Raw genomic sequence first — 27,586 nt, 5'->3', positions numbered from 1 at the left:
GGGGACCCCTTTATAGGTCCCTGGCCAGGCCACTTTCGGGGGCCTAACGTGCCTCCGCATGCATGCCATGTTCGGCAGCCGAACATAAGGTTCGGCGGCCGAACCTGGACTTCCCTCACTCATGCCTTCGAGGGCCTAAAGCACTCCCGAAATGCATGCATGTTCGGCAACCGAACTTGAGGTTCGGCGCCCGAACCTGGGTCTTCCTCCAAGGTTATTTTCATACAAAACTCATTTCCTTTCTTGCTTAAAACCATAAAATATATTAAAACATTTTATGAAAACATGGTTTTACCCTTCTAGAGATTTCCGACATCCGAGATTCCACTGGACGGTAGGAATTTCGATACTGGAGTCTAGCCGGGTATTACATTCTTCCCCCCTTAAGAACATTCGTCCCCGAATATTCACCAAATAACACATGAAAAGCATAGAACATGAACATACAAAGCATAAATCATCAACATTCATACAAAACACATAAAACTCACCTTAGAAGAGATGAGGATATTGCTGGAGCATGGACTCCCGTGTCTCCCAGGTACACTCTTCGATGTTGTGGTGATTCCAAAGGACTTTCACCATCAGGATTTCCTTGTTCCTTAGCTTCCTGATCTGGGTGTCTAGGATCCGTACTGGCTGCTCAACATAAGTGAGATCTTCTTGGATCTCCACATCAGGTTCACTAAGAACCTTGCCCGGATCTGACACGAATTTCCTCAACATAGAAACATGGAAAACCGGATGAATTTTCTCCATTGAAGCAGGTAAGTCCAACTTGTACGATACATTCCCGATCTTTTGCAAGATCTCAAAGGGTCCGATGTACCGTGGAGCTAGCTTACCTTTCTTCCCGAACCGAATCACCCCTTTCATTGAAGACACTTTGAGCAATACCAAATCCCCCTCCTGAAACTCTACTTGCCTTCTGCGGATATCTGCATAACTCTTTTGCCTGCTTGCAGCATTCTTGATCCTTTCTCTGATTATGGGCACCACTCTGCTGGTGATCTCTACTAGCTCAGGCCCCGCTAAGGCCTTTTCTCCAACTTCTTCCCAACAGACAGGCGACCTGCACTTCCTTCCATACAGAGCCTCATATGGAGCCATCCCTATGCTAGCATGATGGCTGTTATTGTAGGCAAACTCCACTAGAGATAGATGCTGCCTCCAAGAACCGCCAAAATCCAGCACACACATTCTGAGCATATCTTCTATAGTCTGGATGGTCCTCTCTGACTGTCCGTCCGTCTGTGGATGGAAAGCAGTGCTAAACTCCAACATGGTACCCATAGCGTTCTGCAGACTCCGCCAAAACCTGGAGGTGAACTGGGGCCCTCTATCAGACACTATTGAAACAGGAACCCCATGCAACCTGACAACCTCGTCAACATACACCTGCGCCAACTTGTCCACAGAATAGCCACTCCTGACAAGGATGAAGTGAGCAGATTTGGTCAATCTGTCCACAATCACCCATATGGAGTCCAATCTGTTGGACGCCACCGGTAGCCCCACCATGAAGTCCATAGCTATATTCTCCCATTTCCACTCTGGAATAGGTAGTGGGTTCAGCATTCCAGCCAGCTTCTGATGTTCCAGCTTCACCCTCTGACATATTTCGCAGGCTGACACAAACTGTGCCACTTCTCTTTTCATAGCTGGCCACCAATACACTCTCTTCAGATCTTGATATATTTTGGTGGCTCCGGGGTGAACACTGTATCTGGCATTATGAGCCTCTCTCATAATGTCTCCCTTTAGACCCACGTCATCTGGTACACACAATCTATTCCCATAGCGGAGGATCCCCTTGCTGTCAAATTTGAACTCTTCATTCTTGCCTGACTGAACAGTCCTGGCAATCTTCACTAACTCTGGGTCCTCATGCTGTTTCTGAGCCACCTGCTCCAGAAACACAGGTGTTACTCTCATCTGGGCTATCAAAGCACCAGTACTAGACAACTCCAACTGTAGACCTTCATTAATGAGCTCGAAGAACTGCCTCACCACTGGTCTTCTCTCTGCTGAAATATGGGACAAACTGCCAAGTGATTTTCGGCTTAAGGCATCTGCCACAACATTCGCCTTACCCGGATGGTACTAGATCTTGCAATCATAGTCACTAAGCAGCTCTACCCATCTTCTCTGCCTCATATTCAATTCCCTCTGACTCAAGATGTACTGCAGGCTCTTATGATCTGTAAAGATCTCACATTTTAACCCATAAAGGTAATGCCTCCACATCTTGAGTGCAAAGATTACCGCTACCATTTCTAGGTCATGTGTAGGGTAATTCAACTCATGCTTCTTCAGCTGCCTAGAAGTATAAGCAATCACCCTTTCATTCTGCATCAGCACACAACCCAGTCCCACACGGAACGCATCACAGAAAACCGTGAAGTCTTCATTACTAGTTGGCAGAGCTAACACCGGTACTGAAGTCAACCTCTTCTTTAGCTCTTCAAAGGTCTCTTCACATTGGTCGGTCCACACAAACTTCTGGTTCTTCTTAGTCAGTCTGGTCATAGGAGCTGCAATCTTAGAGAAGTCCTGGACGAACCTCCTATAGTAACCTGCCAAACTCAAGAAGCTTTTGATCTCTGTCACTGTAGTGGGTCTAGGCCAGTTAGCTACGGCTTCCACCTTCTTGGGGTCCACTTCGATTCCATTTTCTGACACAACATGCCCCAAGAATGAAATGCTCCTCAGCCAGAACTCATACTTGGAGAACTTGGCATACAAGCCGTGTTCCCTCAAGGTCTGCAGAACTAATCTCAGATGATGGGCATGCTCCTCTGCATTCCTGGAATATACTAAGATATCATCTATGAAGACAATAACAAAGTGATCTAGGTATTGACTGAAAACTCTGTTCATGAGATCTATGAATGCTGCAGGGGCATTGGTTAACCCGAACGACATCACAAGGAACTCATAGTGCCCATATCTGGTCCTGAATGCTGTCTTCGGCACATCCTCTTCTCTTATCCTCAGTTGATGGTATCTTGATCTCAGATCTATCTTGGAGAAACAACCTGCTCCTGCTAGCTGGTCGAATAGATCGTCGATCCTTGGCAAAGGGTACTTATTCTTGGTAGTGACCTTGTTCAACTGTCTGTAGTCGATACAAAGTCGGAGGGACCCATCCTTCTTTTTCACAAACAACACTTGAGCACCCCAAGGTGAGGTACTCGGTCGGATGAAGCCTCTATCTACCAACTCTTGCAACTGCTCCTTAAGCTCCTTCAATTCTGCTGGTGCCATCCTGTAGGGAGGGATAGAGATCGGTCTGGTTCCAGGCATCAACTCAATTTCAAACTCTATCTCCCTAGCAAGTGGTAAACCTGGCAGCTCGTCTGGAAAAACGTCTAAAAACTCACTGACCACCGGCACAGAGGCGGGCTCTTTAACATGATTATCCAGCTCTCTCACATGAGCTAGAAAACCCTGACAACCCCTCCTGAGCAACCTACGAGCCTGAAGGGCTAATATCAAACCTCTAGGTATACTCCCCCTGTCTCTTCTGAAGACAACCTCTGACCCATCCTGACATCTGAACTTGACTACCTTGTCTCTGCAGTCCAAGGTAGCACTATGGGTAGATAGCCAACCCATCCCTAGAATGATGTCAAAATCTGTCAAATCTAGAATCACAAGGTCGGCTGAAAGGCATCTTCCCTCAACGAAAACTGGACTACACTGGCAGACTGACTCTGCCACTGACGGGTCACACTTGGGTCCACTGACCCATAGGGGACACTCTAACCCAGAGACCATCAACCCCAACCTCTCGATGGCTCTCGGAGCAATAAAAGAATGCGATGCACCAGGGTCCATTAAGGCATAAACATCAGAACAACCAATGATGAGATTACCTCACACCACTGTGTTTGATGCATTTGCCTCCTGCTGAGTCATAGTGAAGATCCGTGCTGGAGCTGATGGACCTTCACCCCTGAAACCCGCTGAAGAAGAGGCTGCCCCTCTCCCTCTGCCTCTGCCACTAGCCTGAGTCGCAGCTGGAGCTACTGGTTGAGCCACACTACCAGAAGCTGTCTGCTGGGACTGTGCCACAAAAGCTGCTCTAGGACACTCCCGTGCCATGTGTTCCTCCTGCCCACATCTGAAGCAGGCTGTCGTCCCAAATCGACATACTCCTTTGTGCGGCTTCCCACACTTCATACATACTGCATTATCTGCACCTGAGCTCGAGCCACTTCCTAATCCCAGACCTGACTTGATCTTATTCCAAAACTTGTTCTTCTTTGACTTCTTGGTGGTATTACCCCACCTCTTACTGCCTGAAGCTGCTGCACTCAAAGAAGAAGGGTCTAACTTTCCCCCACCTGGGGTCTTGGAACCAGAAGGCTGTGCTACTGACTTCTTGACTTTCCCTTCGATTATTGCACTAGCCTCCATCCTCCGAGCCATATCCACTATGGCATGGAAACTCTCCCTCTCTGCTGACTGGATCAAGGAGGAATACCTGGAATGGAGCCTCATGATATACCTCCTTGACTTCTTCTGATCTGTGTCCAGATTTTGCCCAGCAAACGGCAACAGTTCCAAAAACCTGTCTGTATACTCATCCACACTCATCTCCTCTGATTGCCTCAACTTGTAACGACCCGAAAATCGGACCGCTACCGGCGCTAGGATCCGGGTCGACTTAAGGCCGCCAAGACCCGTAGCAAGCCTAACATGCAACCTGAAAACCTGTTTAATCCCATACATGATCAAGAAAATACATAAAAATTTAAAACTTTTCTTTCGTTCATACACCAAACTCAACCTGTGCATGCACTATACATAAACATAATCATAATCATGACCCCTCTTTGGGATCTCATCAATGCCCCAATGGGCGATACATCATAAGTTGAGTTGGTTTGCATAATCATAATAAAATATCTAAGATCATGTATTAAAAGGGATATCTTATACATATAGTCAAGCACAACCTCTAATCCTCAAAGTCATTACATACCTAAAACTGTACTTTTACATAACATTAATGCATTTATCATGTCCACACTATCTATTACATACACATGACTTCATTACTCTTACGGATCTCCTGGTCTACCCTGTACCTGCAATCCTGGGAAAAATGGGAGAGGGGTGAGCTACTAGAGCCCACTGAGCAGAATAATAAAAACATTTAAATCATATGGATCATGGAATGCATCACATCACAACTAATCACATCAAGGATGAACTTGTCACCAATAGCCCTCTACATAGTCCAATTGTGCCAGAATGTAGAATGGGTCCTGGTCTTTCTCTTACATAGCATAACATAACATGGTCCAACTGTGCCAGAACGTAGAATGGGTCCTGGTCTTTCTCTTACATAGTGCCAGCGAACGTAGAATGGGTCCCACTGGTCTTACATTCCGTACCGTACATATCACATCGTCACATCATAGATCGAGGGCTATGGATCATCCAACATTCATCCACATCAACATTAAAATGTGCAATGCAACATATTCGTGGATTCTAATGCAAACAACCTAAAACATCACATGGCATTCATGATGCATGAACATGCTCAAAACTATACGATTAATTTGCTTAAAAACATAAAGGTTTATTCCACTCACTTCTGGATAGCTCTGACCAGACACCGGAGCAGCTGACTCACTGCTGGGGTCCTCGGTTCCTCGGGTCCGAACCTACACAGGTGGACTCAAATGAGGGACCAAACAAACACGAACATAACTCTAAACTACTCCCCAAAAACCCCCCTAAAACATCATGAAACAATCATAGAGAAACATGCAAGAGAGGGCTGGACAGGGCACTTTCGGCGGCAGGTTCGGCGGCCGAAAGTCCCTCTAGAGCCGAAAGTCAGGCAGGTTCGGCGGTACTTTCGGCGGCCGAAACTCCCAGACAGAGACGAAAGTCTCCTTTTGGGGGCAAGCTTCGGCAGCCGAAGGCTGCCTCCACAAGCACGTTCGGCGGCCGAAAGTTCCTTCGGCTGCCGAACCTGGTTTCTCCCCTAGTGGCAGAAACCCAGCTCTTCAATGCACATTTGCCTCCAAAACTATCCAATCAAGCATAAACCTATTCTACAACATTCCCAACATATACAAACAAGCATACAAGTTCCTAGGGGCATCAAACCAACAAAAACCCCAACTACAACACATCCAGCAACTCACATTGTTCATAAACACATATAAAACCCATAAACCTAACCATGAGCTAAACATGCATTCTACCCCATGGATCCACTTAAAACTTACTTAAAACATGCAATGAGCTTAAGATTGGCTCTTACCTCATGGAGATCGAGAGAGAGACGACCTAAACTCGAAGATGGGAGGGGTTGAGTTCCCTTGAACCTCAAAGCTCCAAAAACTTGCTCAAAGCTTGAAAATCTTCAAAACAAAGTAAAAACTCATGAAAATCGAGTAGGATTGGAAGGAAAGAACTCAAGATCGGTGAGGGACGGCGGAGAGCTCACTCGCCCGTTTTCGGCTAAGGGACCCTTTTATAGTGGCTGGCCAGGCCACGTTCGGGGGCCGAACGTGCCTCCACATGCATGCCATGTTCGGCGGCTGAACTTGAGGTTCGGCGGCCGAACCTGGACTTTCCTCACTTATACTTTTGGGGGCCTAAAGGAGCTCCTGAAGGCATGCATGTTTGGCGGCCGAACTTGAGGTTCGGCGGCCGAACCTGAGTTTTCCTCCAAGATTGTTTTTATGCAAAAACTCATTTCCATTTTACTTAAAACCATGAAATACCTTAAAACATTTTATGAAAACATGTTTCTATCCTACTAGAGGCTTCCGACATCCGAGATTCCACCGGACGGTAGGAATTCCGATACCGGAGTCTAGCCGGGTATTACATTCTCCCCCCCTTAAGAACATTCGTCCCCGAATGTTCCTCAACTAGCACATATCATGGCATAAAACATAACATACATACATAGCACATAAACACATAGAGATCTAACCTTAAAAGAGATGAGGGTACTGCTGGAGCATAGACTCCCGTGTCTCCCAAGTGCATTCTTCCAAATTGTGGTGGTTCCACAGGACTTTCACCATCGGGATTTCCTTGTTTCTTAGCTTTCTGATCTGGGTGTCTATGATCTGTACTGGCTGTTCAACATAGGTGAGATCCTCTTGGACCTCCACATCAGGCTCACTAAGAACCTTGCTCGGATCTAACACAAACTTCCTCAACATTGAAACATGGAAAACCGGATGGATTCTTTCCATTGAAGCAGGTAAATCCAGCTTGTACGACACATTCCCGATCTTTTACAAGATTTCAAAGGGTCCGATGTATCGTGGGGCTAGTTTACCTTTCTTCCCAAAGCGAACCACTCCCTTCATAGGAGACACCTTGAGCAATACCAAATCCCCCTCCTGAAACTCTAACTGTCTTCTGCAGATGTCTGCATAACTCTTCTGTCTGCTTGCAGCAGTCTTGATCCTTTCTCTGATTATGGGTACTACCCTGCTGGTAATCTCTACTAGCTCAGGCCCTGCCAAGGCCTGTTCTCCAACCTCTTCCCAGCAAACAGGTGATCTGCACTTCCTTCCATATAAAGCTTCATATGGAGCCATCCCGATGCTAGCATGATGGCTGTTATTGTAGGCAAACTCCACCAAAGGTAGATGTTGCCTCCAAGAATCGCCAAAGTCCAGCACGCACATTCTTAGCATATCTTCTATGGTCTGGATGGTCCTTTCTGACTGTCCGTCCGTCTGTGGATGGAAAGTAGTGCTAAAATCCAATCTAGTACCCATGGCATTCTGCAGACTTCGCCAAAATCTGGAGGTGAACTGGGGCCCTCTATCTGACACTATTGAAACAGGAACCCCATGCAGCCTGACGATCTCATCGACATACACCTGCGCCAACTTGTCCATAGAATAGCCACTCCTGACAGGGATGAAGTGATCAGATTTGGTGAGTCTGTCCACAATCACCCATATGGAGTCCAATCTGTTGGACCCCGCCGGTAACCCCACTACGAAGTCCATAGCTATATTTTCCCATTTCCATTCTGGAATAGGTAGCAGGTTAAGCATTCCAGCCGGCTTCTGATGTTCCAGCTTCACCCTCTGACACACTTCGCAGGCTGACACAAACTGTGCCACTTCTTTCTTCATAGCTGGCCACCAATAAACCTTCTTTAGATCTTGATACATCTTGGTGGCTCAGGGGTGAATGCTGTATCTTGCATTATGAGCCTCTCTCATAATGTCTCCTTTTAGCCCTATGTCATCTGGTACACATAGTCTGCTCCCATAACGGAGGATCCCCTTGCTGTCGAATCTGAACTCACTATCATTGCCTGACTGAACAGTCCTGGCAATCTTCACTAACTCCGGGTCCTCATGCTGCTTCTGAGCCACCTGCTCCAGAAATACGGGTGCCACTCTCATCTGGGCCACCAAGGCACCTGTACCAGACAACTCCATCTGTAGACCTTCCTCAATGAGCTTGTAAAACTCCTTCACCACTAGCCTCCTCTCTGCCGATATGTGGGATAAACTGCCCAGTGATTTTCGGCTTAAGGCGTCTGCCACAACATTCGCCTTACCCGGATGGTACTGAATCTTGCAATCATAGTCACTCAGCAGCTCCACCCATCTTCTCTGTCTTAAGTTCAAATCTCTTTGACTCAGGATGTACTGCAGGCTCTTATGATCTGTAAAGATCTCACATTTAACCCCATAGAGGTAGTGCCTCCACATCTTGAGTGCAAAGATTACTGCTGCCATCTCCAGGTCATGTGTGGGGTAATTCAACTCATGCTTCTTCAGCTGCCTAGAAGCATAAGCAATCACCCTTTCATTTTGCATTAACACACAACCCAAACCCACTCAGGATGCATCACAAAAGACCGTGAAGTCCTCACTGCTAGCTGGCAATGCTAACACTGGTGCCGAAGTCAACCTCCTCTTTAGCTCTTCAAAACTCTCTTCGCACTGGTCGGTCCACACAAACTTCTGATTCTTCCTGGTTAACCTGGTCAGAGGAGCTGCAATCTTTGAGAAGTCCTGAACGAACCTCCTGTAGTAACCTGCCAAACCCAAGAAACTCCTAATCTCTGACACTGTTGTGGGTCTAGGCCAGTTAGCTACAGCTTCTACCTTCTTGGGGTCTACCTCTATTCCATTTTCTGACACAACATGCCCCAAGAATGAAATGCTCCTCAGCCAGAATTCACACTTAGAGAACTTGGCATACAAGCCATGTTCCCTCAAGGTCTGCAGAACCAACCTCAGATGATGGGCATGCTCCTCTGCATTCCTAGAATACACTAAGATATCATCTATGAAGACAATAACAAAGTGATCCAGGTATTGGCTAAATACTCTGTTCATGAGATCCATGAATGCTGCAGGGGCGTTGGTTAACCCGAACAGCATCACAAGGAACTCAAAATGCCCATATCTAGTCCTGAAAGCTGTCTTTGGTACATCTTCATCCCTTATCCTTAGCTGATGGTACCCCGATCTTAGATCTATTTTGGAGAAACAACCCGCTCCTGCTAGCTGGTCGAATAGATCATCGATCCTTGGCAGAGGGTACCTATTTTTGGTAGTGACTTTGTTCAACTGCCTGTAGTCGATACAAAGTCTGAGGGACCCATCCTTCTTCTTTACAAATTAGACTGGAGCACCCCAAGGTGAGGTACTCTGTCGGATGAAGCCCTTTTCTACCAGCTCTTGCAACTGCTCTTTCAACTCCTTCAACTCGGCTGGGGCCATCTTGTAGGGAGGGATAGAGATCGGTCTAGTTCCAGGCACCAACTCTATCTCGAACTCTATCTCCCTAGCAGGTGGTAAACCTGGAAGCTCGTCTGGAAAGACATCCTGAAACTCTCTGACAACTGGCACCGAGGCTGGCTCCCTGACCTGACTGCTAAGCTCTCTCACATGAGCCAAATACCCCTGACATCCCTTCCTAAACAACCTACGAGCCTGAAGAGCTGATATCAGACCTCTAGGTGTACCCCTCTTGTCTCCTCTGAAGACGACCTCTGACCCGTTCTGATCTCTGAACTTGACTACCTTGTCTCTGCAGTCCAAGGTAGCACCATGGGTAGATAGCCAATCCATCCCTAGAATGACGTCAAAGTCTGTCAAATCTAGAACCACAAGGTCGGCGGAGAGGCATCTTCCCTCAACAAAAACTGGACTGTACTGGCAGACTGACTCTGCCACTGACGGGTCACACTTGGGTCCACTGACCCATAGGGGACACTCTAACCCAGAGACTATCAGACCCAACCTCTCGACGGCTCTCGAAGCAATAAATGAATGAGATGCACCCGGGTCCATTAATGCATACACATCAGAACACCCAATGATGAGATTACCTGACACCACGGTGTTAGATGTGTTAGCCTCCTGCTGAGTCATGGTGAAGATCCTGGCTGGAGCTGATGGACCTTCACCTCGGGAACCGGCAGAAGAGGCTGCCCCTCTCCCTCTACCTCTGCCACTGCCCTGAGTTGTGGCTGGAGCTGCTGGCTGTGCCACACTACCAAAAGCTGTCTGCTGGGGCTGGCCCATAAAAAGTGCTCTAGGACACTCCCGAGCCATGTGTCCCTCCTGTCCACATCTGAAACATGAATTGGTCCCAGCTCGACATACTCCTCTGTGCGGCCTCCCACACTTTTGGCATTCTGTACCGTCTGAACCTGAGCTCGAGCCACCGCCGAATCCCAGACCGGATTTCAACTTACTCCAAAACTTATTCTTCTTCGGTTTCTTGGTGGTGTTATCCCACCTCTTCTTACTTGAGCTCTAAGAAGAGAGACCTGGCCCTCCTCTGCCTGGGGTCTTAACCCCTGAAGACTGGGTCACTGACTGCTTCACTGACCCCCCAACTATAGCACTCGTCTCCATCCTTCGAGCCATATCCACCACAGTGTGGAAACTTTCCCTCTCAACTGACTGAATCAACGAGTACCTAGAATGCAGCTTCATAACATATCTCTTGGCTTTCTTCGTATCTGAATCTAGAGCTTGCCCTGAAAAAGGCAATAGCTCCAAGAATTTATCCGTGAACTCCTCTACACTCATGTGCTCTGTCTGCCTCAGTTGCTCAAACTCAATCATTTTCAGTTCTCTGGAACTGTCTGGAAAAGCCCATCCAGCGAACTCATTCGCAAATTCCTCCCATGTCATGTCGTCGAGTCTCGGGTCCACATAACACTTGAACCATTCCTGTGCCTTCTTGCACTTTAAAGTGAACCCTGCCATCTGAATGGCCCTGCTGTCATTTGCCCCTAGCTCATCAGTTATTGTCTTCACTACTCTCAGATACTCAAAGGGGTCATCCCCTGACTTGTATTTGGGAGCATCCAGCTTAAGGTAATCTGTCATCTTTACTTTGCTCCCATCGGCTGAGCTAGGTCTAGGAGGTTGAGTAACTGGGGCTGCTGGTTCTGTGGGTGGTGGAGGTGGGGGTGCAGCATTCCCCGAGGTGGGGTTTGCCGGGTTAGGATAGAAGGGTGAGGGTGGATAAGCTGGGTATTGAGCGTAAGGTGGATAGAAAGGTGGATAAGGCATGTAGGTAGGATAGGGGTTAAAGCTGGAATAATCCGATGTGCCTCCCATCGGATACCCTGAACCCTGTGGGAAGGGTGGATAATGGGGTGGAAAACCATACCCCGAGGCCTGAACGCCTCCCTGAGACTCCCCTGTCCCTTCTTCCTCCATGCTCACATCCAGGTTCCCATCCCTCCTCTGATCCTCTTCCATAACCTCCCTCACATCTGAAGAACTTCCTCCTCTATCAATCCCCCTTCTGCTAGCATCAAAAGACCTTCTAGGGTCCCTTGACACTCTTTCTCTGTTTGCTCTACAAGACATTGCCCTAGGCAATGTAGGAGGACGGGCGCTCGTGCCCTCATCCTCAGGTGGTACTCCAGTCAATCTTGCCGATCGATGGGTTCCTCTCATCCTGTTTTCTGAAAAATAGTACACATCACACAAACATTAGCATCATATGGTTCATGTGGAAACACATGAACCCGCATCACATATACATCATTCATATCATAGTATCAATGCACATGTATATAATCATGGCATTTCACATCATCATACAAGACAGGACTCGACATCCTATCCTAGTGCACATGATCTTCCTACTGTGCTTGACCTTCTAGAACATCTATGAGCCCGACACTCTAGGTCCGATCCTATGAACCTAGGGCTCTGATACCATTCTGTAACGACCCGAAAATCGGACCGCTACCGGCGCTAGGATTCGGGTCGACTTAAGGCCGCCAAGACCCGTAGCAAGCCTAACATGCAACCTGAAAACCTGTTTAATCCCATACATGATCAAGAAAATACATAAAAATTTAAAACTTTTCTTTCGTTCATACACCAAACTCAACCTGTGCATGCACTATACATAAACATAATCATAATCATGACCCCTCTTTGGGATCTCATCAATGCCCCAATGGGAGATACATCATAAGTTGAGTTGGTTTGCATAATCATCATAAAATATCTAAGATCATGTATTAAAAGGGATATCTTATACATATAGTCAAGCACAACCTCTAATCCTCAAAGTCATTACATACCTAAAACTGTACTTTTACATAACATTAATGCATTTATCATGTCCACACTATCTATTACATACACATGACTTCATTACTCTTACGGATCTCCTGGTCTACCCTGTACCTGCAATCCTGGGAAAAATGGGAGAGGGGTGAGCTACTAGAGCCCAGTGAGCAGAATAATAAAAACATTTAAATCATATGGATCATGGAATGCATCACATCACAACTAATCACATCAAGGATGAACTTGTCACCAATAGCCCTCTACATAGTCCAACTGTGCCAGAATGTAGAATGGGTCCTGGTCTTTCTCTTACATAGCATAACATAGCATGGTCCAACTGTGCCAGAACGTAGAATGGGTCCTGGTCTTTCTCTTACATAGTGCCAGCGAACGTAGAATGGGTCCCACTGGTCTTACATTCCGTACCGTACATATCACATCGTCACATCATAGATCGAGGGCTATGGATCATCCAACATTCATCCACATCAACATTAAAATGTGCAATGCAACATATTCGTGGATTCTAATGCAAACAACCTAAAACATCACATGGCATTCATGATGCATGAACATGCTCAAAACTATACGATTAATTTGCTTAAAAACATAAAGGTTTATTCCACTCACTTCTGGATAGCTCTGACCAGACACCGGAGCAGCTGACTCACTGCTGGGGTCCTCGGTTCCTCGGGTCCGAACCTACACAGGTGGACTCAAATGAGGGACCAAACAAACACGATCATAACTCTAAACTACTCCCCAAAAACCCCTAAAACATCATGAAACAATCATAGAGAAACATGCAAGAGAGGGCTGGACAGGGCACTTTCGGCGGCAGGTTCGGCGGCCGAAAGTCCCTCCAGAGCCGAAAGTTAGGCAGGTTCGGCGGCACCTTCGGCGGCCGAAACTCCCAGACAGAGGCTAAACTCATGCATGTTCGGCGGCACTTTCGGCGACCGAAACTCCCAGACAGAGACGAAAGTCTCCTTTCGGGGGCAAGCTTCGGCAGCCGAAGGCTGCCTCCACAAGCACGTTCGGCGGCCGAAAGTTCCTTCGGCTGCCGAACCTGGTTTCTCCCCTAGTGGCAGAAACCCAGCTCTTCAATGCACATTTGCCTCCAAAACTATCCAATCAAGCATAAACCTATTCTACAACATTCCCAACATACACAAACAAGCATACAAGTTCCTAGGGGCATCAAACCAACAAAAACCCCAACTACAACACATCCAGCAACTCACATTGTTCATAAACACATATAAAACCCATAAACCTAACCATGAGCTAAACATGCATTCTACCCCATGGATCCACTTAAAACTTACTTAAAACATGCAATGAGCTTAAGATCGGCTCTTACCTCGTGGAGATCGAGAGAGAGACGACCTAAACTCGAAGATGGGAGGGGTTGAGTTCCCGTGAACCTCAAAGCTCCAAAAACTTGCTCAAAGCTTGAAAATCTTCAAAACAAAGTAAAAACTCATGAAAATCGAGTAGGATTGGAAGGAAAGAACTCAAGATCGATGAGGGACGGCGGAGAGCTCACCTTGGCCGGAAATGGAAAAAAAGCTCACCCGTTTTCGGCTAAGGGACCCTTTTATAGTGGCTGGCCAGGCCACGTTCGGGGGCCGAACGTGCCTCCGCATGCATGCCATGTTCGGCGGCCGAACTTGAGGTTCAGCGGCCGAACCTGGACTTTCCTCGCTTATGCTTTCGGAGGCCTAAAGGCGCTCCCGAAGGCATGTATGTTCGACGGCCGAACCTGAGTGTTCCTCCAAGATTGTTTTTATGCAAAAACTCATTTCCATTTTACTTAAAACCATGAAATACCTTAAAACATTTTATGAAAACATGTTTCTACCCTACTAGAGGCTTCCGACATCTGAGATTCCACCGGACGGTAGGAATTCCGATACCGGAGTCTAGCCGGGTATTACACAACTGCTCAAATTGAATCATCTTCAACTCCCTTGAACTGTCAGGGAAAGCCCATCCTGCAAACTCGTTTGCAAACTCCTCCCATGAAAGACTATCCAACGTAGAATGGGTCCTGGTCTTTCACTTAAACACAACATTCCAAAGTGCCAGAATATAAAATGGGTCCTGGTCTTTCTCTTATACTGTGCCAGCGAACGTAGAATGGGTCCCACTGGGCTTTCATACCGTATCATATCATATCATGTCATCTCATCTCATATTGAGGGTTAATGGATCATTCAATGTTCATCCACATCAACAACATAATATGCAATGCAACATATTCGTGAATTTCTAATGCAACAACCTAGAATATCACATGGCATTTGTGATGCATGAGTTATGCCAAAACTTTCATTAAATTAAAACATAAAGGTTTATTCTACTCACTTCAGGCTGACTCTAAAGCTGCTAGCTCACTGCTGGGGTCCTCGGTTCCTCGGGTCCGAACCTACACAGGTGGACTCAAATGAGGGACCAAACACTCAAGGACATGACTTTAAAATACTCCCCAAAAACCTCCTAAAACACCTTAAAACAATCATAGAAATCATGCAAAGGAGGGCTGAACAGGGCACTTTCGGCGGCAGGTTCGGCGGCCGAAAGTCCCTCCAGAGCCGAAAGTCATGCACCTTCGGCGGCACTTTCGGCGGCCGAAGGTTCTCTCCAGAGATGAAACTCATGCATGTTCGGCGGCACCTTCGACGGCCGAAACTCCCTTCCAGAGCCGAAAGTCATCTTTCGGGGGCAGGGTTCGGCAGCCAAAGGCTTGCCTCAACAGGCAGGTTCGGCGGCCGAAAGTTCCTTCGGCTGCCGAACCTGATTTCTTCCAAAGGGCAGAAATCAGCCTCTGTCATGCACAAATGCCTTCCAATCCATTCCATCATGCATTTACCTATTCTACAACAAGCAACTCAAGCCAACAAGCATAAAGGGGTCTCAAACTAACCTAAACCCCAACCAAAGCACATCAAACATGCATAAACAACCCACATTGCTAAAAAACTCAACATAAACCCATAAACTCAAAAATAACCTAACATGCATTTCTACCCCATAGATCTTCATAAAACTTGTTTAAAACATACAAGGAAGGTTGGATCTAAGCTTACCTCTTGAAGATCGAGAGGAAAGATGATCCTAGCTTGGAGATGGGGAGAAATCACTTCTCTTCAAAACTTGCTCTTTTGCTCAAATATCTTCAAACCAAGTGAAAACTCATAAGAAAATCATGAAGATTCGAAGGAAGAAACTCAAAATCGATGAGAGACGGCGGAGAACTCACCTTGGCCGAAAACGAGGAGAAAAGCTCACCCGTTCGGACATGGGGACCCCTTTATAGGTGGCTGGCCAGGCCACTTTCGGGGGCCTAACATGCCTCCGCATGCATGCCATATTCGGCGGCCGAACCTGGACTTCCCTCACTCATGCCTTCGGGGGCCTAAAGCACTCCCGAAATGCATGCATGTTCGGCAGCCGAACTTGAGGTTCGGCGGCCGAACCTGGGTCTTCCTCCAAGGTTATTTTCATACAAAACTGATTTTCTTTCTTGCTTAAAACCATAAAATATATTAAAACATTTTATGAAAACATGGTTTTAACCTTCTAGAGGTTTCCGACATCCGAGATTCTACCGGACGGTAGGAATTCCGATACCAGAGTCTAGCTGGGTATTACAATAAAAATACCCTTAAAATAGCAGCCACAAATTAAAGAGAGAATGTTATGAATAATATTTTGGTTTTTTTAATACAAATATGAGCATTCTTGTATGCCTTCATGTTTAGCAAACTTATCAAGGTTTGGCGTTTCTAACTGATTTATCTATTTTTAATCTTCGTTTCTAATCATATTGATTGATTAAGGGTGTGGTAGAGAAACCTTTAAGAATTATTTAAGTCTCATTTGCTATCAAGTGTGTGTTCGGGGTTCTTGATCACAAGTTGATTTTGGATTCCGCATCAATTGGTATCAGAGCTTGGTAGTAGAAAAATTCTTATTTATCTATGTTTCCTTGTTTTAATGTTTACTTTAGTTTCGTTACTTTTTTTATTTTAGCTATTCAATTCATTGTTCAATTATTTTACTTTTTATTTTGTTTGTTAAAGAAAAGGTGAGATGTCAAAGTTCATTACTTCATTCGATAAATTTCAGGTTGAATTCAATGATTTCACAAAAATCTTGGAAAAATTCATCTATGAATAGAATGCAAGAGCCATCGATTATGATCTCATTCAATCTTATCAAGGGCGAGAAATTGAATTTGAGTTGAGTTTTTGGAGATTGTTCAATTGAAGGAATTCAAGGAGTTGAGTTTTCAATTGCCTTTGAAATTCTTGCATAGGACAACCTATATGGAGATGATCCTGTGTATGTCGAGCATTTTCTTATCATTTTGGTTGTTTATTCGAGGACGAATCATCTTGAGGAGGGAGGAATTGATGCGTGCATAAGAGGGAAATAATTTTCAATAATTTGAAGTGCATTGAAACTTTCATAGTAATAAAGTATTCAATCCGTAAACCTTCAAATCATGACAAATCAAATTACCATCATTTAATTCAAGTCTTACGAGATGATAACTATATTTGGAAAGTATGGGATAATGATAAAAAAAGCTACAATCTCTTCAACACATATGAACGCACAACATAATTTCAGATCGCATAATGTATATATAATCAAATTGCCCTTTGGCCCATTTTGTTATTTTAGTATTTTAGTATTTTAAACTTAATTTAAATTAATTTGACCTACTTTAGAAGCTAAGTTCATGCAACCCATTTAGGAAGTAGATTTCTCCAAAACAATTTAGGAAAATAATCTTTAATGTAATCTACGTTTGACTATTTGATTAGATATCCTTTATATATTGAAATTAAACCTTCCTACCCTATAATTAGGGTTTTGAAGCTATAAACCCTTAAGGTGGTAGCCATAAATTAGAGGAAGATGTGATGAATAATATTTTAGTTTTCTTAATATAAAGATGAGTACTCTTTGTGTGCCTCCATATAGCAAAGTTATCAAAGTTTTCCTTATGGCGTTTCTAATTGGTTTATCGCTCCATAATCTTCCTTTCTAATCACATTGGTTGATTAGGTGTACGGTAGAGTAACCTCTAAAAATTATCTAAACATCATTTATTATCAAGTGTGTGTTCAGTATTCTTGATTACGTGTTGATTTTAGTTCCACATCAATTTATATCAGAGCTTGATAATAGATAAATTACTATTTATCTATGTTCTCTTATTTTATTATTTACTTTCAATTTCATTGCTTTTATTTTAGATATTGAATCATTGTTCATTTGTTTCAGTTTTTATCTCATTTGTTTCAAAAAAAAGAAAGAAGAAGAAAAAAGTTTCATTTTAATTTTGTGAGTCTTCTTTGTGTGCTTCCATATTTAGTAAACTTATCAAGATTTTTCTTGTAGCATTTCTAATTGGTTTATCACTCTATAATATTCATTTCTAATTACATCGGTTGATTGGAGGTGTGATAGAGCAACCTCTAGAAATTATCTAAGACTCGTTCGTTGTTAAGTGTGTGTTCGGGGTTTTTGATCACATGTTAATTATGGGTCCCGCATCAATTGGTCTCAGATCTTGATAGTAGATAAATTCTTATTTATCTACATTTTCTTGTTTTATTGTTTACTTTTATTTTCATTATTTTTATTTTAGCTATTTAATTCATTATTCGTTTGTTTCAGTTTTTATCTCGTTTGTTTTAGAAAAAAAAAAAAGAGAAGAATTTTTTTTCAATTTTAGTTGTGTGAGTGTTTTTTAAAGAGGAAGAAAAATGGGAGATGTCAAAGTTCATTACCTAATTTGAGAAATTTCATGTTGAATTACATTATTTTATGAAAATCATAGAGAAAACCATTTATGAAGAGAATACAAGAGCCACCGATTGTGATCTCATTCAATTTGATCAAGGACGAGAAATTGAATTTGAGTCGAGTTTGGGAGATTGTTTTATTGAAGAAATTCAAAAAGTTGAGATTTCAATTACCTTTAAAATTCCTGCACAAGTCAACTTGTATGGAGATGATCTTGTGTATGTCGATTCTTTTTTTGCCACCTTGGTAGTCAATTTGAGGACGAATCGTCTTAAGAGGGAGGAATTGATGCAGATATAAGGGGAGCATAATTTTCAATAATTTTAAGTGCACTAGAGTTGTCATAGTAATCCAATATTCAATTCGCAAAGCTCTAAATCATGAGAAATCAAGTACCATCTTCTAATTCAAAAAAAAAATAATTAAGGATGTTATAAATAATATTTTAGTTTTTCTAATACAAAAATGAGTCTTCTTTGTGTGCCTCGATGTTTAGCAAATTTATCAAGGTTTTCTTTGTGGCGTTTCTAACTGGTTTATCGCTTCATAGTTTTCGTTTCTAATCACATTGATTGGTTAGGGGTGTGGTAGAGCAATCTCTAAAAATTATATAAAACTCGTTCCTTCTCAAGTATGTGTTCGAGATTCTTGATCACAAGTTGATTCTGGATTCCGCATCAATTGGTATCAGAGTTCAACGATAGATAAATTCCTATTTATCTATGTTTACTTATTTCATAAGTTTTTATAATTGTTTTTGTTTAGTTTTAATTTTATCTCGTTTCAGGTTCTCTTAATTTATCTTTTAGTTTGAGTTTAGAAAAAAATAGAGAAAAAAAATTATATTTCTGTCAAAAAAAAAATTATTTTAATTATATAAAAATTAAAAAAATATTATGAATAATATTTTAATTTTTCTAATACAAAGATAGTTTTTTTTGTGTGCCTCCATATTTAGCAAATTAATAAAAAATTTTATTGTGGTATTTTTAACTTATTTATTACTCTATAATCTTCGTTTCTATAATTTTCGTTTCTAATCATATTTATTGATTAAGTTGAAAATAGGTTGAAAATTATCTAATATTTGTTCAAGTGTTTGTTTGATTATAAATTGATTATGGATTCTGCATTGGAAATATCATTAAAAAAAAAATTGATGTTTTCATTGGTATAACCTCAGCTTTCACATTAAAATCCAAACCAACGAATAGTTATAACTCTTTTATAAAAATATATATATATATACTTGGGGAAGCTCAATTTAATGATTTTTTAAAAAAACTTTTGGACTAAACTGAGATTAAAATTAAATTTTTTTGCTATTTTTATCAGCAATTCTAAAATAGGTTAAAAAAAACTTTCCTAATAAATACAAGAGTAAAATTCAACATTAATCCATTTGCAATAGGCTAAATTTATTTATAAATTAATTTCTAATACTTTTTTTATTGATATATTTAAACAAGCTTCCTCAGCAAGAGTTCCAATAGGAAATATCCATTGCAATAGAAAAAGAAAAAAAATAAACATCAATTAATAAGAATGCATCTTGCTGGTGATCCCTCAGCGCCAAGCAATCTGAGAGGCAAACAGAGGACATTATATAATCCTGGTTTAACATTGTCAAGTTTCAGGCCCTCCACCAGAATGATTTCCTGAAACATTCTTTTGCAATATTAGTCTCCAAGCTATAACATCAAATTTACAAGAAATTATTAAATATATCCGTTGAAAAATCAACGATACGACAGATGCTTGGAGAAATTAATTTCTCCAGCTTTACCCTCTAAATTTGAAACCATAGATCCAGAAAAATTACCCTGCTTTTAAGGAAAATGAGATGTGTTGGAATGGCTTCAGCATAAGCAGCTACAGACAAGTAATCAAGTCCTACGTTTTTATAACAACAAATCTCTCAGAGTGACCAGTAAGATTCCATTAGGATAGGAGTAAATTAAGGAATGTGATCTTATCTTACCAACAAATTTGATGTCTGTGTTCTCAACCAGCCATTTTGCCCCATCCTCCATGAACCCGACATAGCTGGAGTCGAACTCTTTTTTCAACATAAGCTTCCTGAAAACAACCTAATATTCATGTTCTAATCTGGAATATAGCATAATGAAAAAGAAACTAGTCAAAGATTTCTAGCATTTGAAGAGGAAGTGTTTTCAAGAGAGAACATAGAAAAAAAGGGGATAAGGATCAATTGCCCATTTAATCTTGCTCAGGCACAACATCATCTCATCTTAGTTATCATCGTTAAATTTGGAGAGACTATTGGGATATTAATGATTAATTCATTTTATATGGACTTACATAAGTAATTGAGTTATTTTGCACACGAAAAATGACTAACCAATTTAATATTATCACCGGATGTGAGATCCTCAACATCATCTACTCATTTTTACATAGTAAAACTACAGGATTTCCATGGAACCATCAGAACAATAAATACAGAGACATAAGACAGGACATGGCAGTTTCCTAGGATATATCTCAAAAATCAGTAATTTCAGGTTTGAAATAGAGTACACAATACTTTTTTATAAGGCTTAGAGTTGTGATAAAGTTTAGAGTCATGATAAGGTTAGAGTTGTGATAAAATTTAGAGTTATGATAAGGTTTAGAGTTGGTTGAGATAATATTTGTTATTCATACAATTTGTATCCAATTCAACTACTGGTATATACTATATAAATGTATTCTATACAGAAATACAAAGAACACATAGAATTCTCAATACCATAAATCTTCTATATGGTATCAGAGCTATAAAGGCTTTACAACAAATTCTTCTCTTTTCTTTTACGTTTTTCTCATCTTGTTCTTCCTTCTGTTCATACCAGCAATGGCTAACACTGATCAATCTCTTGTTTCAACCACAATTGGATCCACATCATCTATTCCCAACACTGAGCAATCTCTTGTTTCAACCACTATCGGCTCCACATTATCTATTCTCAATATTCAGATTCCAAACGTCACTCAATTTCTCACCATTAAACTCACTTCGGCTAATTATTTGCTATGGCATGCACAAATCATGCCTCTTCTTCATGGATACAGATTGGCTTCTCATGTCGATGGTACTGTTATTGCACTAGATCGGTTTTTATCCACTGGCGAACCAAATCCCGCATTTATGGATTGGTTTTGTCACGATCAGATCGTTCGTAGCTAGATCAATTGTTCCGTTTCTGAATCTATTCTTCATCAGATCACTCGTTGCACCATTGCTAAGGATTCCTGGGACAAGCTCACTGTAATCTATTCCGCCGGTGCTAAAACGCGGATTCAGCAGCTGCGTAAACAACTCAAGCATCTGCAACGAGGTAATGATTCGATTGACAATTACATGCGCAAAGCGAAATCGTATTATGATCAGCTTTGTGCATTAGAAGGATCTGTTACCGAGGAAAATCTTGTGTGCGATGTTTTGGAAGGATTGGGTTCGGATTATCGTCCTTTTACGCGTGCTATAGAAGCACGAAATACTCATATTACTTTTGATGAGTTGTATGCATTACTACTCAGTGAAGAATCCCAATTGAAGTTTGATTCTCTCACTCTTAATTCTGCCATTCCTACTACTGCTCACTATGCAAATTCTGGGCGAGGCAGTAGAGGGCGTGGCCGTGGTTATCGTGGGCGTGGTGGACAGTCATCATACTAAGGACGCGGTTTTGGGCAGTCTAGTTATGTTCTGGTTGTGGCACTTCTACTTTAACATGTTTTAATTGCAATGGAACAGGACATGTTTCAAGACAATGTCCCTCAACTCGCACCAATCCTCAAGCCAATGTAGCCAAAACTCAAACTGAACCTCTTCAGGCTTGGACTGTGGACTCCGGTGCAAATTATCATCTAGCAGCTAATCAGGAAACTATAGCTCATCCTATTCCTGTCAATGATGCCACTGCTCTCACAATTGCCAATGGTAAAACACTTCCTGTCTTATCTTGTGGTTCTTCAATTACTTCTATTAATGGTCATAATTTTCGTTTGAATGATGTCCTTTATTCACCTGCTATCACTAACAATTTAATGTCAGTTTCTGCTTTTACCTCACAAAATAACATTTCAATTGAATTTTTCCCTGACAAATATTTTGTGAAGGATATCCCCACGAAGTAGGTATTATACCAAGGCTCGAGTGACAATGGCCTTTATCTCTTTCCTTTGCAGCAAGTTCGGTCATTCTCTCCAAAAGCTTTCCTAGCAACAGTTTCATTATGGCATTAGCGGCTACGACATGCAAATTTTCGAATTGTTCATGATGTTCTTAGATCTAATAATATTTCTTTTGTTTCTAGTAATAAATTTCATCATTGTCATGCTTGTAATGTGAGTAAATCACATAAATTACCATTTGTTGATTCTCTTTATCGTGCTAAACAGCCTCTTGAACTCATTTGTTCTGACGTTTGGGGTCCTGTCCCTGTTGTTTCTGTTGATAGTTTTCGTTATTATGTGATTTTCTATAATCATTTTAGTAAGTATTGCTAGTTATATTTTCTTAAACAAAAATCTGATGTCTTATCTGTCTTTGTTCAATTTCGGTGTTTAGTGGAAAAATATTTTGGACTACCTATCAAAAACTTTTAATCGGATTGGGGGGGGAGAATTTCGGTCTTTGTCCAATTACTTGAAACAACATGGGATTTCACAAAGGGTTTCTTGTCCTCTCACTCCTGAACAAAATGGATGTGCAGAACGAAAGCATAGGCATATTGTTGAGTTAGGCCGATCTCTATTACATCATGCTTCAGTTCCTTACAATTATTGGACCTATGCCTTCAATACTGCTACCTACACAATAAATAGATTGCCCTCTTCATCCAATAACAAACGCACTCCCTATGAAATTTTATTTCATGAGAAACCTACTTATGATGAATTGCGTGTGTTTGGTTCATTGTGTTATCCTTGGTTGAAACCTTATTCATCTCACAAACTTGCTCCTAAGTCTTCTTGTTGTATTTTTCTTGGCTATAGTAAACTTCATAAAGGGTATACTTGTCTTGAAATTTCTTCTGGTCGTCTTTTTATCTCACGCCATGTCTTGTTTTTTGAGCAGGAGTTTCCTTTTAAGAAGTTGGATGATAATGGCACTACCTCAGTGGCTGAAGTGAGTCCTACATCCAGTGGCGGAGCCAGGAGCTTCCCTTTGGTAGGGCACCGGCTGCGCCGCTGCGGCACCTTCATCCCCCTTCAAAGCATTTTCCGATCGCCGGTACGGCACGTGCCCCCCCCTTGCCGTACCTTCCCTCCGCCCCTGCCTACGTCCATTCCATTACCACCCATTCCACCTTTGTCAAATACACAACCTGGCATCCTAGGAGCAGCTCCAAAACACAACTTATAAACCTCTCCTAGACATCAAAATGACGCTGCTTCCATTACTCCAGCCCTTACCCAAAACGATGCCACAACTGACACAAGTCAGGCCCACATACCAAGCCCATCACCTGAGCGCACCGTATCACTAAATACTAACCAAATCGAGCTGATCAATTTTCGTCGTGTTCCTTTGCACGTTAAGACACATTCCATGGTAACTAGACAGCAAACGGGCAAGCTCAAACCGCAAACTCCATGGTCTCCAAAGTTAAATAATGTGACTACTTCTTTCTCAGTACCTAGTTGCTATACTCAAACTGTCAAAGATCCAAATTGGCGTCATGCCATGATTCAAGAGCTTAATGCTTTAATTCAAGCCGGAACTTGGGAATTCGTCTCTCGGGACAAGGCACAGAATATAGTTGGTTGTAAATGGGTGTTTAGAATTAAACAAAAATCTGATGGTAGTATTGATAGATATAAGGCTCGCCTTGTTGCTAAAGGATATCATCAACGTCCCGGCATTGATTACTTTGAAACCTTTTCACCGGTTGTCAAACCAACTACTATTCGAATAATTTTGTCCTTAGCCGTCTCAAATGGTTGGTTAGTGAAACAATTAGATGTTTCTAATGCTTTTCTGCATGGAGATTTGGATGATAAAGTTTACATGGAACAGCCTCCAAGTTTTACTGATACATCTAAACCAGATCATGTTTGTCGTCTACGCCGTTCACTATACGGTCTTCGTCAAGCTCCACGTCAGCGGTATAAACGTCTGTTTTCAGCCTTAATCAATAAAGGGTTTCGAGTCTCTCCTGCCGATTCCTCTCTATTTTGCTATGACAAGAACAATATCAAGTTGTTTATCCTTGTGTATGTGGACGATATTATCATGACCGGTACATGCAGTCATACTTTAAATCATATTATTTCCTCTCTCAAATTTGAGTTCCTGTTGAAAGATTTGGGCACATTGGAGTATTTCCTTGGTATGGAGGCAACTTGGACCGTTGATGGACTTTTGTTAACTCAACAAAAGTATATCCTTGACTTGCTTCACAAAGCACAGATGGGAGACTGCAAGGGAATCTCCACACCAGCAACTCCAAAAGATAAGATGTCTGCTATACAAAGCCGCCCAATGAGTGATCCCACGTTATATCGGAGTATAGTAGGTGGATTGCAATACTTGAGTTTAACCCAATCCGAGGTCTGTTATTCAGTTCACAAGGTTTCTCAGTTTCTTCATGCACCTACTGAGGATAATTGGTGTTCGGTTAAGCGTATATTGAGGTATCTCAAGCACATTGTTGGTCATGGTCTTTACATCTCCAAATCGGCAAATACAGATTTGAATATATATACTGATGCTGATTGGGCGAGTGACATTGATGATCGCAAGTCTACCACAGGTTATGCTATTTTCATGGGCACAAATCTCATATCTTGGAATTCCAAGAAACAACAAACAGTTGCTCGTTCATCAACAGAGGCTGAATATCGAGCTATTGGTCTTACTGTCACTGAATTAACTTGAATTCAGTCAATGTTGCGTGACATTACTTTCCATTCCACCAAAACTCCCAACTTGTGGTGTGATAATATTGGCGCAACATATCTTTCTATTAATCCTATTTTCCATGCTTGGACGAAGCACTTGGAAGTCGATTTTCATTTCGTTTGTGATAAGGTGCAAAAGAATGAAGTCAAAGTACAGTTTATTTGCTATAAATATCAATTAGCTGACATTCTGACTAAACCATTATCCAAAATGCGGCATCAAACTCTAATACAACATTTAACAATTCGTCATGTCCCTACAACGCACGAATTGAGGGGGCGTGATAAGACTTAGAGTTATGATAAGGTTTAGAGTCATGACAAGGTTTAGAGTCATGACAAGGTTAGAGTTGTGATAAGATTTAGAGTTATGATAAGGTTTAGAGTTAGTTGAGATAATATTCAATACCATAAATCTTCTATACTTTTCACATGAACTAAGAAATCGTATCAAAATGATCCACAGTGATGATTCTTACCTGTCAGTGTTTAATGTTCTGAAAAGGACACGGCGTACTCCCTTGGGAATTTTCAAGGACTTCATAACTTCAGCTGTAATAAGAAGAACAATTATTACTAAGTATGCCAAAGACTACAACAAAAAGAATATTAAAAAAGAAAACTACCTGTTATATTACTCTCCCTTGGAACATCAACTAACAGTGCTGGACCTATTTAATTATTTTTTACCAAAAAAGAAAAGAAAAATTCATTAGTCACAATTATGGAACTACCCATTAACCAACTTGCTTGAAGATTATGATGGCCATCAACAAGCACTCTGTTTTTAGTTTGCTACCATTAAGAATCTCCAAGTCTAGAGTATCAACATCGAAACCGGCCTCGTAATAGTGATCGTAAACATGTCCCGGCGCGTCCACATGGGTGCCGGAGTGGACGGACAACTTGAATTCTGAGAAATTGGCTATAGAGCCATTCTTCAAGCTTTCAAAAAGGCGGATAAATGGTCCTATACCCTCCTTTGAATTCCATGAAGGCATGTCGCTCACGTACCTATGGCTGATGTCTATGATTCTTCCGTTGCCATACACTTCATTTCGCTCAGGGATGAGGAGGAGGTCGTCGTCGGTGGAGCTTGCACTGCAGCCGCAGTCATCGACGACGGTGGGGTATGCGGCGTTGGATGAGGAACTGGTGATGGAAAGTAGCAGAGTGAGGAGAAGGAGCAAGGAACGGCGTCGGATCATGGTTTTTGACTTGTAATTTTGCTAGTGGATAGTACAGCACTCGGTCGTACCTGAACTGAAGGTATTGGGAACCTTTAGAATGGAGGGTGTCGAGCATTTGGGCCCTAATTACTGAGAAATGTTACAATGTGTATACATGGAATACTCTCTCCTAATTATATATTACTTTATTCATCTATGACATATCTGATGACGTTTTGTTTTCTTCTTAAGAAAAAGGAAAAAACAAAACTAAAAAAATGAGAAAATATCACAATATCTAGAAGTCTTTTTCAATAATAAAAAAAAAAAAATCCAAGTGAAGAAGGCTGGCAAATTACCATTAAAAAGGATGAGAACGAGCTATCAGCCAGCGAGAGCGAGATCGACAGAAAGCAAAGGAGACCGGAAGTCTTAGTCTTAGTCGGGGTTTTGTTGGTGCTGACGGGGAGGGAGCTTCAACCTTGGAGCCTCCTCTCCGGCGAGTGAATTACAGTTTTGCTTGTTTTTTTTGTAAATCTATGTTTGATGCAGATTTGAGTTGTTGTTATTGATAATGTTTGTTTTCATTTGGTTCTTTGGTTATTTTGACTTCCCTTGGAGGAAGGGTTTAAAACAGTTTGAATACAATTAATTTAAATAATTTTTTAAATTTATTTTTCAATTCATCTAAAATAATTAACATAGTTTATAGTTAACTGTATATAAAATTTATTATAATTCTATTGTTAAATAATATAAGACAAATTCCACATGGTTGTTTCTAATTGATAATAATATTTTCGCTCTTATTAACTATATTGAGATTTTAAAATTTATCACATCTTTTTTCTGTGAGCGGTATTTAATTTACTGAAATCTTAAAATTTTACTTACGGTGATTTCAATGGATGATTTTGCATGTCTGATTTATACTTTTCTAATATGGCACCTCTAGATTGGGGTTATAATATATACCTCTGTTTTTTTTGTTTTTTCTTTCATTTTTTTTAGCATACCATTAGTGGAGAGTTTTAGTGCTTTTCCTCTTAACTGGATTGAGGCGGAAACCATAGCGGTGATGGTGGATTTATTGGGCGTTGCGGA

At 41.8% G+C, this 27,586-nt stretch overlaps 1 protein-coding gene across 1 annotated transcript; it reads right to left on the bottom strand.

The window, feature by feature from the left end:
- Positions 1 to 19,798: 19,798 nt before the first annotated feature.
- LOC110607686 (cyclase-like protein 2) lies at positions 19,799 to 26,625 on the bottom strand. The gene is made up of 6 exons (XM_021746830.2): positions 26,113 to 26,625; positions 25,940 to 25,984; positions 25,793 to 25,865; positions 20,383 to 20,480; positions 20,224 to 20,294; positions 19,799 to 20,059 (listed from the first exon to the last, which is right to left on the bottom strand). The coding sequence occupies exons 1-6, from the start codon at positions 26,519 to 26,521 to the stop codon at positions 19,934 to 19,936; spliced, it is 822 nt and encodes a 273-aa protein (XP_021602522.1). The 5' UTR covers positions 26,522 to 26,625; the 3' UTR covers positions 19,799 to 19,933.
- Positions 26,626 to 27,586: the final 961 nt, after the last annotated feature.

Source organism: Manihot esculenta, chromosome 7, assembly GCF_001659605.2.
Source record: "Manihot esculenta cultivar AM560-2 chromosome 7, M.esculenta_v8, whole genome shotgun sequence".
NCBI classification, from domain to species: domain Eukaryota; kingdom Viridiplantae; phylum Streptophyta; class Magnoliopsida; order Malpighiales; family Euphorbiaceae; genus Manihot; species Manihot esculenta.
This window is presented reverse-complemented; position numbering and strand designations above follow the sequence as displayed.

What these genes read in the sequence shown, in the direction of transcription:
- LOC110607686 (XM_021746830.2), bottom strand. Translation starts at nt 26,521, where the DNA reads ATGATCCGACGCCGTTCCTTGCTCCTTCTCCTCACTCTGCTACTTTCC. An exon ending in AGAACATTAAACACTGACAG is followed by an intron (nt 20,481 to 25,792) that starts GTAAGAATCATC and finishes GGTTGTTTTCAG; the next exon opens with GAAGCTTATGTTGAAAAAAG. An exon ending in TCATTTTCCTTAAAAGCAGG is followed by an intron (nt 20,060 to 20,223) that starts GTAATTTTTCTG and finishes AGAATGTTTCAG; the next exon opens with GAAATCATTCTGGTGGAGGG.